The sequence below is a fragment of the Drosophila gunungcola genome, assembly GCF_025200985.1.
Source record: "Drosophila gunungcola strain Sukarami chromosome X unlocalized genomic scaffold, Dgunungcola_SK_2 000023F, whole genome shotgun sequence".
Lineage (NCBI taxonomy): Eukaryota > Metazoa > Arthropoda > Insecta > Diptera > Drosophilidae > Drosophila > Drosophila gunungcola.
This window is the reverse complement of record NW_026453185.1, coordinates 927,623-940,122: the sequence shown is the minus strand read 5'-3', so window position 1 is coordinate 940,122 and position 12,500 is coordinate 927,623. Positions and strand designations below refer to the sequence as shown.

Below are 12,500 nucleotides of genomic sequence, written 5' to 3'. Positions count from 1 at the left end.
ATTTCGACCATTTTTACCAATTTGGCCATTTAATTAAGGAACGGACAATGAACTTTCAACTCGATCGGGGCCCAGCCCATAATTCCGACTTAGGTCAATTTATTACCCATCTGCCGGAGTTGGCCAAAAATTAAAAACTATAAACCAAAATAGCCAAAAAAGCAGCTTTCTTTGTGCCGTTGTCTCGTTTGAATACCATATTTTCAGCGGCTGACCCCGTTGAACTTCTCCCATCGGCACATTCTTATGGAAATTATGTTGCCGTTTCTTTTTCATAATCACAATTTTTTTTTAGAAATTTTACGCAGTTTTCGCAGCTTGTTGCCAAGCGGATTTCTCTGTCTTTAATAAAATATGTTTGAATCTAAAATTGACCCAAGTGCGTGTGGATTTCTTTATTTTGGGGGGGGGGAAAAAGCTAACATAAGCGGGTCTTTGAAACAAATCGAAAACCGTTAGCGGAATTTCTCCAATCCATACATGGTAACTTTTGGTTGACCCAGTTTTATCTAGCAGTTCATCAGAGTTTAAAGTTGAACCTCGTCAAAGAACAAAATTAATTTATACGGTCTGACTGATATATGTATCAAAAATGAGAATAAATAAATCTGGATCAGTAACAAAACAGTTATCCAGACCATTTACTCATGATCTAAGCATAAAAATTTTCTTCTATAACTTAGCTACCGTCTTAACAGCTTGCTTGCATTATGAATATTTATACTTTTAGGTAATATCAGAATATGCTGTAGGCAAAAATAATAAATTCTTTGAATGACCAAACAACAACATTTTTTTTTGCCTAAAAACACCTTTGACTTCTTTGACTTTTTTTTGCTTATATCTGCTGGTTTGTTAATGAAGTGTGACTAGGAGAAGAAAGGCATAAGGAATGCCACAAATCTAGAATATTTTAAAGACTTCAAGTTATACCAGGCCACTATTTTGCCAGCAAAAATTAATGGAAAAAGATTTGGCAATTAAATTGGGATGTTTATTATAAACTTGTATTATTTGCTATTGACTAATAACTTATATTTTCTTCAATTTCTTAAATTTTATCAATTAAAAAAACCAAATTTATAGACATGGGAAAAAAAGTATACCTTTATACCTGTAAAAATACATACAAACTATTTTTGTAGGTGTAAATTCTCTGAAGACTTGATGAACTTGAAATACTTCATCATTTAATGTAAGCAACAATTTTTTTAAAAATAAAAAAAAAAATATTTTTTTTCGATTAAAATTGTAAAGCAGTAATACAAAATTTAAGGGCACCAACTGATACTGATTTTTTTTCTGCCTAAAAAAAAATTATATAGATAAATAGTTGATAAATCTTATTACCGTCAGAAACTAAAATGTTTTATAATATTTTGATTCATTTTTAATATTTAAATAGCCCTTAACAATTAAAACAATCATAAAATGGCAAAAACGTTGTTCTTCGGTATTGGAGACTTTAAAAAAGCAATTTTGTATAGGCAATCACAAAGTTATTTTTTGTCTGTTTAAGAGACAGTAAAAATATCAAGAAGCAAAAGTGGATAACTTTTTGATATCAACGAAAATATCTATTAGCATTCAAGTAGTTGCGGTTTATTATATGTATGTAAAATATATAAAATATACGAGGAAATATTGAGTTATAAAACTATTTTGTTAGTAGTTTCCTTTCTTTAAACGCCTGGAGTGACAGTTGAAAATCTCTGAGTTGGAAACCAGTTGTAATAGCAAAGTAAGCAAGAGACTGAAATATGAGCCAAGCGGTTAACGCCTCCACGCAAAATGTGGTGATCTACGACTTCGCCTGGCCCCTTCTGGTGTCCCTGTTCGAGGTGAGCCTGTACCGGATCGTCCTGGAGCTGGTGGCCCACATCCTGCTGGTGGTGCTGGCCCTGGTGGTGGTCATTAAGTCCCGGGGCATGAACGACCACCGGAGTGGAAAGCACGCAGTCTACTCCACCCTGGGCCTGCTGCTCTGCGTGGGCGAGACCCTGCTGGTGAGCCACTCGTGGTGGCTCCACGAGCTGACCACCAGGAAGCGGCTGGTCCTGCTGCACATGGCCCTGGGGATGGTGGGCATCTGGCTGGGATCGGTGGGCATCTTCCTGAAGAGTTGGGCCAAGAGCAGGAAGCAGGAGGGAGATCGGCACTTCGCCTCCAAACACGGATGGTGTGGCCTGCTGGGAATCCTGCTGATCGGTGGTTCGCTGGCCACCGGACTCGTGCTCGTCTACCTGAGCCACCTGGCGCTCCACTTGCTCCACCGGGTGGCGGGTCTTTCCGGCTTCGTGTGCCTCTGCTGCAGCCAGTGGTTCGCCCTCAACTTGGGATTCGCCAGAAGGGAATGGAACTCGCAGCAGATCAAGTGGCTCAAGGTCGCCACCTTGGGAGCCACCATCGCGGTCAGCGGCTACGAGGTCCTCTGTCTCTCCAGGGACATCGTCCATCTGCTCCCGGATATTTCACAGCCATGGGGCTGAGCATGAAGGACCTTTCCAACCTCATCTTAGAGTGATCTTTGGGTAGTGGCTGCATGCAATCACAAATACTGCAGTCTTTGAATTTTTAAGTATTTTCTTTAACGCTTTTAAGTTGACTATTGATCCATATTTAAATGGTCAACAAATAAAACGATAGCTGTATGCAAGAAATCACTAATGCATTTGTTTTTGTTTTTATTTTTAAGTATTTTTTTATTCTCTTATATACTAAAAGCGTCTTTACAATGATCTGCATAACATATTTTGGAGGAGAAGCATCTAAATCTAAATCTAAAAGCAATTTAAATGGAAGTCTTTAAGATAGAGAATTTTTAATTAATTAATGACAATTGAGCGATTTGTCACCTCTAACTTTCAAATCTGTTAAATCTCCTTTAATTTAAATTACTTATCAAAATTCCGGCACTTATTAGTCTTACTTATTTGCATTAAATTTGTATAAGTAAATTTCTGAGATTCCTGATTTGTTGAGTGCTAAAATTTTATTATTTGAGGATGTAAAATGATCTTAAACTCGAAAAAAGTCTTTCATTTCCTGTTATCTTCAATTTGTAAACTTTTTGTAAAATACCTTCTACATTGGACTACATAAATAATAAATAAATCTAATTAAATAGCAAGTCATAGTGTAACCAAACTCATAATTTATAATATATAAATGAATTTAACACATATGAAAATTAATTTTGAACTTGTAAAATAGTAGTTTACTCTTAGTCTTTCAACTGCAGTCTTTCAGCTCCAAATTAATTGTTATATTTATCAAATTCATTTTATATTAAATTATAATAATTTAAAAGATTTATATAATATATTGCAAAATTTAACCAATTTGACAAATATGAAAAATCTATTTTTGAGTCTGGGAATTGATCGCATGTGAAATACTAGTTTACTCTTAGTCTTTCACCTGCACCCAATAAATTTGGTGAATATGAGAGTCTGTGAATTGATCGCGTGTAAAATATTAGTTTACTGTTGGTCTCTTGGCCACTTCGTTGGCCAATTAATCACGACAACGAGAACGGGTACGGGAACGGGAACTGGCCATGATTCTTGGCCAACGAGGGTCTATCAATCTTGGCCCTGCCTTCCATATCCATTTCCATTCCCACTCGCATTCCCATTGAAATCCATGGTGGATTGGGTATATGACCCGTGGACGGGGTTTGGATGCCTCGCACTTCGCATGCGTCGCTGACTTAGAGAGCAGGTCCATCAGAACTTCGGATCGGCCCTTGACTTCTCGGCTTTCTCAGTCTTTTCGGGTCTTCTTTGGCTCATTTTGGCTGATTATTTAGCTGGATTTTGGATTTTGGCCTTTGGGAAGCGCAGTATTTTGTGCGTGTCTCTGATTGTTTTGTCATTAGCATGACTTCTCGATTCGGCGACTGCTGATTTATTCAGCGCTCTTTCTATTGTCCCGCCAGCCAGGGTCGCTGACCCTCACTTCTATTTTTCTATACCATTTTTCTACATTTCCACAAATTTCGCCACTTGAAATTATGCCGACATCGACCGCAATTATGCCCAATGTTCTTCATCTGAATGTCTGAGTGTTTGGGGCTCTCTCCCGTCTTCAGCTGTCATTGGGTTCTTGATTCTCGACTCTTTCTTCGGCCAGAACTTTTTCCCATAAAAACCTTATGCCGCCGCCGCAGATCGTACAGTTCTGTTTGGGCCCTGCTTACAATTAGGATCCGGTCGGCAGTTCATCTATTTCATCACTTTTTTTTGCCTTTCGCATTTTCCTCAAATAAAAAGATGTCCAAGTTGGGAGCTGGCTTGCTGGTGGCTCTCTGCCTTCTTGTGGCCACGGCCCTGGCCGAGCCACGCCTTCAGGGGCGGGGGCAGGGGCAGGGGCGGGGACAGGGTCAGATGCAGGTTCAAAGGTCACAGCATCCCTATCTCTTTCTGACCATACCCAAGGGTCGTGCCAATGCCGGCGCCGTGGTCCAGGGCTTCGAGATTGTCGAGGAGCAGGACGATCAGGAGGATCTGCACGATGAGGAGCAGCAGAACGACGCCGACGAGGACGACGAGGAGGAGGAGGAGCTGGAGCACCAGCTCGGCCTGAACTTTGCCCGCAGCGGCCTCGTCTACCGCAAGAGCCAGCCGCAGGAGGACGATGTGGAGCAGGACGACGACCAGGAGCAGGACCAGCTGCCCGAGGTGGTGCCCCCCAAGCAGATGATGGTGAAGCGCGACCAGGCCGGTGCCATCATGGTGCCCGACGGCATCATCGAGATCGAGGGCCAGAGCGTGCTGGACGAGAAGACCGGCAAGGCGGCGCTCCTGGTGCCCCGTGCCGCCCTGGACGCCATTCCCGATGGCGCCGTCGTGGCCCTGATGGAGCGATCCACCGCCCCCGCCCGAGCCAATGACGAGGAGCTGGAGGAGGAGCGCGCCAATCGCGTGGTGGTGCGCCGGCGCAAGAACAACGGACGCCGCAACATTCGCCGGCGGGGCATCAACAACAGCCGCCGTCGCCGTCGCCCCGCCCAGCGACGCCGTCGAGTGGGCGGCAATGGCAACCGCCGGCGCAACGTGCGCGTCATCCGCCCCCAGAGCGGCAACCAGAGGAGGCGTGGCAACCAGAGACGACGCGGCCAGGTCGTCCTCCAGGGTTAAGATTGGACACGGAAACGTAGGTTCCCGACGACCCCCCTCTATATAGTATTATGGTTAAGATCCAGCGCCCGAAAACAGGACACGAATTATGTGACACTTGGTAAACAACACTTGATGCGACAAATAAAATGTGATATGAAAATTATATTTATTTGGAATTTTTATTGGGTGTATAATACGAACAGATTTATTTTAAAGTTGATACATAATATCTAGCGTTGATGAGAAATAAATTCTTATCGACAGAAATCAAATACTTTCTATTCGCTTCCGAGCTGAATAAAGAAAGATTTATATAGCCATTTTATATCTAATGTTAGAGTTGAGATACAACGCCCGAAAATGGGACACGAACTATGAGACACTTGGTATACAACACTTTATGCAACAAATAAAATGTGATATACAAATTATATCTATTTTAAATTTATAAGGGGGCTATGTTATGAACGAAGGTATTAAGCGGTTGATTATATTTTAAAGAGATGAGAAATAAATTCCTTTTGTCAGAATCTCTGCTTATCCCAACAAACAAATGTCTTTCATTAAACCACAGACGTCATTTGAAATATTATTATTTATTATATATTTTTTAATATTTGATTGGAAAGTTATTAATACTACATATTTATAGAAGTTGGAAAGTAAGTTAATTGATTTTAACAAAATGAAATGGAAAAATAACATCTATTGGCAATTTGTATTACTATGTGTGTGCCATGAAAATAATTTATTGGAAAGTTATTCCTTTTCCATATATGAAGTGATTATGATTCCATATTTAGAGTAGATGAGAAGTCAATTTTTTTTTTTTTGAATAACACACTTAATTAAATATTTGACAAATTTTGAGAGCACGTTGCCATTAGCTTTCAAATATTATGATGAAGATGCACTACCGAACAAATCCTGATTTTTGATATGGAAACTGTATTCTTGTTGGTTTTTTTAATGTTTATGAAAGTAGTTTGTTGGAAACTGATTATTGTTCCATATTTAAATAAATACACTTAATTTTACAGATACTTAGAGCATTACAAATATAATAATGAAGAGTAAATCCCAAACACATAATGTGACAATTGATACAACACCTAATGCCACAAATAAAATGTGATGTGAAATTATATTTATTTGGAATTATTTTAATGGGTGTATAATATAAAATTATTTAAAGCGAAGTTTATATTTCATATTTAGGAGAGCTAGTAATTCTTATTGGCAGTTTCTGTGATTGCCACAAACTATTTGCTATTTTCTCTTTAATATTATCGTGGAGACAGGAATACTTATTTGCCAACCCAACTTTGTACATTCGGGGGATGAACTTGTAAACTTAATCAATTATACAAAAACATAACAAAAATAATAATTGTTTTTTAAGGGAAAATTTATTTTTTACAATTAAAGGCACGAATCAATATTTATTTCTGAAAATTGATTAGAAATGGGCTATATAAAATTCCTTAGAGGCAAGGTATTTTGTACCTTACTATATTAAAGATATAGAATTTTTGTATATCTGGTTACAAAATTATACTCGATTAAATTAACAAGTGGAATACAGGAAATAAAGCTTATTTTTAACAGCTTGTAAATATACTAAATTAAAGAACTACCTGTAAGCTAAGAAATACAAATTGTGGAAAATTTTAAAAGGTTAACAATATAATACTGGTGTATTTTTCATCATTTTATTTATCAAATAATTATTTTAGGAATAAAACAATGGTCCACATTCATTTTAAAGAACCAAAGCAGTATTTTAAATTATCCAGTTGTTTTGTGTTAGTTGGAAATTTATTTCCGCTCTTCAATTAAAAGAGCTAGAATTTTGTATGGGTAATTTCATTTTGTTCACAATTAAACCAGATGCTGTAATTGAAGTAACTTGAGTTAACTAGACCACACTTTTGCAAGGCAATGCGGTGTACCAACTGAGCTGGAGAAAACGGAGAACTGACAGCAAAGAACTTCTGTTTGGGCCAGATTCCGGGGGTCAATCTCGACTTGACGTCAATCAATCATCGGCTGCTCGGCGATGGATGGAAGAATGTTTTTGGCGAAAGAGATGGCAAATTAGCATAAAATTCGTACGCCTCTGACCCGCGACCCGGCTCACTTTGACCCCGGGCGAACTTTGGCTAATAGAGCTGGCCAAAAGATTGGAAACTGGGGGGTAATGTGGAGGAGGAGGGACGAGGATGACAGCCATCGATCAGCTGGACGCGCTCCAAGTGGCTATATAATCCCGGCTCAGTTCATCAGTTGTCAGTCAGTTGTGAGTGCAAACTCAGAGACAACAAGTGAGTTAGGAGCCCTCGATCCCCAGTCAAGGAAATCCCGAAAAACCCCCAAAATCCCTACCAGGAAATCCAGGAGAACCACCTGCAGAATGCATTGCGTGCTTCAACTGAGTCTGGCCGTGGCCCTTTGTGCCCTCTTGGCCCCATCCGCCACCTTGGGTGAGTCCTTGAAAATATACTAAAGTTAAACACAAGAAGAAGGGCTGTATAAACGGCCCTTATTCTTTGATTCTTCATCGAAAAAGCGAAATCACTTTGCTCAAAACAGTATGAGAAGAAGGCAAAGCAGCAGCAAAGCCCACTATTATTCAACAAATAAAAGCCCTCTGATCACCAATTGTTTAGCTTAAACAAAGACAAAGTCTGCAAAAAAGTCTCACTTATAAAAATATTATTTTTATCTTTGAAATATCTAATATAATTTTATAAACTTTATTTTATCAAGCATCATTTACCATCATTTTTAAGAAACTTAAAAAGAGCAAATAATTCAATTTTATTAATTTTATTTTCGAATCTTATTAACTTTTGAAAAAACCTAACGGTTAACATCGATTCCCTTTAGCTAAGATATTGTTTATCCCATATTCAACTACATTTTCTCTATCGGCTTGTAAATTATTCATTTTGCTTTATTACTACACTGTTTTTAAGGGTCTCTTGTAAGTCTTTTAAATTTTCTTGTTTTAAAACTTAATTTAAAACTTAATACTAGTGACTTAATTTAGTTGAGTTTTTATTTTTGTGAAATGTCCCACAAAGATTTTTTAATTCATTTAATTTTATTGCTGAACTTACAAGCTTTTACACAATTTCTTACTGAGTATTTACAACTAAGATCAGTTTTTATTTCGACTTTATTTTACCTAGTTTTGTCTTGTACAAAAGTTGCAATAATAAATTAATTAGCTTTGTGAAATAAATATTTTAGAATTGATTTAACACGCTTTTGCTTACTTTCTTACTCAATAGTTATTTTGTTTTTATTTACGACTATGCTCAGTCTGTATTTGCAATAGTTTTGCCCTCTTTTTGTTTGGCTTTGAGTATCTTTTCCCTACTGAATGTTTTCTGTACCCCTCAGCCGAACGCCGCAATGTGTACCGCCTGGGTGGAGCTTCCTCCGCGGACGCTCCTCTGGAGGCCCGCTTCACCTCCTCGATCGCCAACAAGCTGGCCACGCTGAAGGGCACCACCACGACGACCACGATTGCGAGCCTCACCGCCACCTCCACGCCCACTACCACCACAGTGACGTCCTCGCCCAGTGGACCCAGCACCTCCACGGGCACTTCCACCACCACCAACACGCCCACTACCACCGGCACTGGCACCGGCACCGGCACCACCACCACCCGTCGTTCCTTCGACGGCGGCTTCAACCACGAGGAGATCGACGAGGAGGAGGACGAGTTGGCCAGGTCCTTCGAGGAGGAGGACGACGACGACGAGGGCGGCAGCTCGGCGGACGAGGACAACGACGAGGACGACGAGGAGAGCTTCTACGTGGACGCCCCCGTGGCCAACAACGCCGTGGTGCAGCCGCAGACCGCCGACTCCGCCGGATCCGTGGTCCGCCCCACCGAGCTGCAGTGGCGCCAGTTCCAGGCGGAGCAGCGCAACCGGCGGCGCATCCAGCGCCTCCAGCGGGAGCACAACCAGCGCATCCGGGCGCTGCTGCGCCGCCAGCGGGCCGCCGAAAAGCGCAGCCAGCAGCAACTGCGCCGCCAGCGCCAGCAGAGCCGTCGTCGCAACTCGCTGCGCCAGCGCCGCAACCGCAACCGCTCCAGGGCGCAGCGCCAGCGCCAGCGCAAGACCCAGATGAGCCGTCGCCGCCGGCAGCAGCAGCAGCGCCAGCGGCGCCACCGCCAGCAGCAGCGCCGCCGCCTCCTGCGCCTCTTGCGCCGCCGTCGCCGCGGCGGTCGTCGCAACTAAGCGGTGGTGACCTCAACGGTGACCCCTAGCCAACCGATCCGAACCCCCCGAATAAACTGAACTTGTATGCAAAACAACAGCACCTATTTTTTTTTTCATTATTACATGGGGGATCCTAAATGGAATAGTATAGCCAAAGTGGAGCTTACTAAATCAAGCGAGTATTTCAAAGACTTATAAAGGATGATATGTCTTATAAGGGTTTTCAAACAGATATGTGATATGTGATGTTTGAATAACCGTACAGGTTCCACCCGCAAAGATCTTTTGTGATTGAATCAAATATATATAGCCACTAGCAGAGATCTCTGATCACTGAGGAGAAAACTATTTGAGTATTAAAACCATTATAAAATATATTAAATTAAAATAACAAGATCAGATCTCAATATAAAAAAGATAAGCACAGTGATTAGTTTCTAGAACTGTATAGCATTAAATAGCATTAAGAGCTTAAGGACTTAAGACTTTAAACGAAGTACCCAAAATAAAAATTTACAAATATTTAAACTCCATTTTATAATATATAAAGATAAGAATGGAATAATACATTGCCCACAATATGGTAGAAATCTGTTAAGATTGTTTATTTTCTTTAAAATTCATTGTGTATAAGAAAAAATAGGAGAAATATCCTTTAAAAATGCTAGTTTGCTGAGTAAAAGAATATGGAATATGGAATATTCCTTACAGAACAGAAAAATTCCACTAGCAAACTGGCATAAAATCGAATAAAGTATTGTAATAACGTGCGAACTGGAACTCTTTCTCCGATTCCAAATGTCTTTCTTCGCGGAATTGTGTGTGGGGTCACTGCTTCGGTGGTTCATTGACCAGTCGCCTCCACTTTCGCCCTTTGGTTTCTAGGCTTGCGACTCAGAATCAGAGTCAGAATCAGAATCAGAATCTAAGAAACGAAATCCGAAATCTGAAATCAGAATCGAATATGAATATGCAAATGCCCAGCGACGATTCGCGAGCCATATGTAAATGATTAGCGGCGATCGATCGATGGGCTGGCTATTGGCATTGGCATTGGCATTGGCATTGGTAAATGGGCACTGGGCACTGGGTTGCTTGGGGTTACGGGTCAGAGGGCGATTATTTATGGCATTATTATGCAAAGCGCTTACAACGCCGGTTGGCTGTTTGTTTGGCCCCTTTGCAGGCCCTTTCTTGGCAGTAGGCCTTAACTTACAAGCCATCTCGCTTTCTCCGCTGTTACACAGCACTCTCCCTCTCCCGCTCAGTGACCTGTGGGCTGTAGGACCATTTGTTGTAACTTCTTGTAATGCGAAGGGCCATGGTTACATATAAATATGCCGGCTCCCGACCCCAGAAGTCAGTCACAGCAGCCCGGCCATCCAAGAGATACTTATTACAGCACCGCCGAGCCCATCCAATCGATACACATCCATAGACAAAGATGCATCTGACGAAGGGACTTTTGATAGTGGTCTGCCTGGCGGCCCTTGCCAGCGGTGGGTTTGCCATTGGATCCCAAAGCCAAGAGCTTCTTATATCGATTGTTTGACTTCTCAATCCACAGCCAAGCCGCAGAACTTCCAGATCTTCGGACGCCAGCGGGATGAGCCCGCGGCTCAAGGTCGCCTGAGTGCCAGCCAACTGACCGACATCCTGAACAGCCTGAACAGCCTGAAGGGCGTCAGCAGCACCACCACCCTGGCACCCACCACCACCACCGTGCCCTCGGGCACCACCACCGTGACGACCTCGCCCACTGGACCCACCACTTCCACCGGAACCTCCACGACCTCCACCACTCCCACCACTGACACGCCCACCGACGGTGCCACTGGCGATGGCCGCCAAGTGGAGCTCCTCGACGACCAGGAGGAGGACGACGAGGAGGAGCAGCAGCAGCAGGTGGAGCCCCACCACAACCGCTTCCAGCTCGAGGACGACGACGAGGAGGAGCAGCAGCAGGTGGCCCGCGCGCAGGCCAACCGCCGCCGCCAGGTGAACGCCCGGAGGCAGCGCCAGCGGATGCAGCAGAAGTACCGCCGCCGCCAGCAGCAGCAGCGCCGCCGTCGCCAGCAGCAACAGCAGAAGCGCCGCCAGCAGCAGAAGCGTCGCCAGCAGCAGCGCCGCCGCAGGCAGCAGCAGCAGAGGCGCCGCCAGCACCGCAACCGCCGCACCAACATGCGCCTGGTCAACCGCTTCCGCCAGAGCACCCCCAACCGCAACCGCGTCATCCGCATCGCCGCCTAGGGTGGACCTTGTCCGGAAATGATCAGATCTGAAGTGAACCCGAATAAACTGCATTGATACAATACTTGTAATGGGTTTCATTTAATAGGAAGGGGGAATGTTACCAGTTTTGGTTTGATATCCTTGGAGTGGAGATGTTTTACAACTTGAAAGTTACAGAAACCGCCAAAGCACCACCAACCACAACCGCGCTGGTTATCTTTTCACTCTTAGTTCTGCCAGCTTAAAGTTGCAGAAACCGCCGGAGTACACCCACCGCCTCCTAGGGTGAACCTCGATTGCAAATTAATTCTGAAATGACACTCAATATTTGTTTTTTATTTTTTTTTTATTAGGAGGGGCAATGCTACCACCTTTGGTTTTTTGACGGATTTTTGAATAGGATAATGGAGATGTTACCACTTTCAAGAAGGTGCCGCCAGAGAACACCATATCGCAACCGCGTCATTCGCATAGCTGAGTAGGGTGGACCTTGTTTGGAAATGACTTTTTTACGTTATTGAACATTTTTAAAATAGGATTGATTTTTTTTAAATGTTCGTTTATTTTAGAAACAATGCCCTAAAAATGGCCTCAACGATGCGCCTGCCATGATATGTACCTTTTAAGGGACCTTCTAAGATGGCGATACTTTTTTAAGATGATTTTGAATAAAAAAAACAACTTAAAGTTACAGGATCCGTTTAAAGGGATCAGCGATGAAACTTTACTTCTGAGAGTTTGTTAAATGTTTTATTCTTTTAATCATCCTAAGCATACACGAAAACAAAGACCATCCTTGTGTGGCGTGTAAAATAAATAATTACCAAAAAAAAAAAAAAAAACAAAAACAAATGGGAAATGAAGGGGTGAGGATTGGGTGGATTTAGGGTATGTTACCAACTCT

At 42.4% G+C, this 12,500-nt stretch overlaps 4 protein-coding genes across 4 annotated transcripts; all 4 read left to right on the top strand.

Annotated features, from left to right (window-relative positions):
- Positions 1 to 1,753: 1,753 nt before the first annotated feature.
- LOC128260433 (transmembrane reductase CYB561D2) lies at positions 1,754 to 2,534 on the top strand. The gene is given in 2 exon segments (XM_052993437.1): positions 1,754 to 2,463; positions 2,466 to 2,534. Coding segments are annotated over 2 exon segments (762 nt in total). The 5' UTR covers positions 1,754 to 1,760; the 3' UTR covers positions 2,525 to 2,534.
- Positions 2,535 to 4,274: 1,740 nt separating this feature from the next.
- LOC128260432 (uncharacterized) lies at positions 4,275 to 5,141 on the top strand. Its single transcript, XM_052993436.1, has one exon. The coding sequence runs from the start codon at positions 4,275 to 4,277 to the stop codon at positions 5,139 to 5,141; it is 867 nt and encodes a 288-aa protein (XP_052849396.1).
- A 2,395-nt stretch (positions 5,142 to 7,536) lies between these two features.
- On the top strand, positions 7,537 to 9,382 carry LOC128260431 (trichohyalin). The gene is made up of 2 exons (XM_052993435.1): positions 7,537 to 7,606; positions 8,532 to 9,382. The coding sequence occupies exons 1-2, from the start codon at positions 7,537 to 7,539 to the stop codon at positions 9,380 to 9,382; spliced, it is 921 nt and encodes a 306-aa protein (XP_052849395.1).
- A 1,426-nt stretch (positions 9,383 to 10,808) lies between these two features.
- Positions 10,809 to 11,614, top strand: LOC128260435 (UPF0746 protein DDB_G0281095). The gene is made up of 2 exons (XM_052993439.1): positions 10,809 to 10,863; positions 10,932 to 11,614. Exons 1-2 carry the CDS (start codon positions 10,809 to 10,811, stop codon positions 11,612 to 11,614), a joined length of 738 nt encoding a protein of 245 aa, XP_052849399.1.
- Positions 11,615 to 12,500: the final 886 nt, after the last annotated feature.

Bases quoted from the DNA above. Each gene is read 5' to 3' on its own strand.
- LOC128260432 (XM_052993436.1), top strand. From the start codon at position 4,275: ATGTCCAAGTTGGGAGCTGGCTTGCTGGTGGCTCTCTGCCTTCTTGTG.
- LOC128260435 (XM_052993439.1), top strand. From the start codon at position 10,809: ATGCATCTGACGAAGGGACTTTTGATAGTGGTCTGCCTGGCGGCCCTT. The intron at 10,864-10,931 runs GTGGGTTTGCCA...CTCAATCCACAG, and splicing joins CCTGGCGGCCCTTGCCAGCG to CCAAGCCGCAGAACTTCCAG.
- LOC128260431 (XM_052993435.1), top strand. From the start codon at position 7,537: ATGCATTGCGTGCTTCAACTGAGTCTGGCCGTGGCCCTTTGTGCCCTC. The intron at 7,607-8,531 runs GTGAGTCCTTGA...TGTACCCCTCAG, and splicing joins GGCCCCATCCGCCACCTTGG to CCGAACGCCGCAATGTGTAC.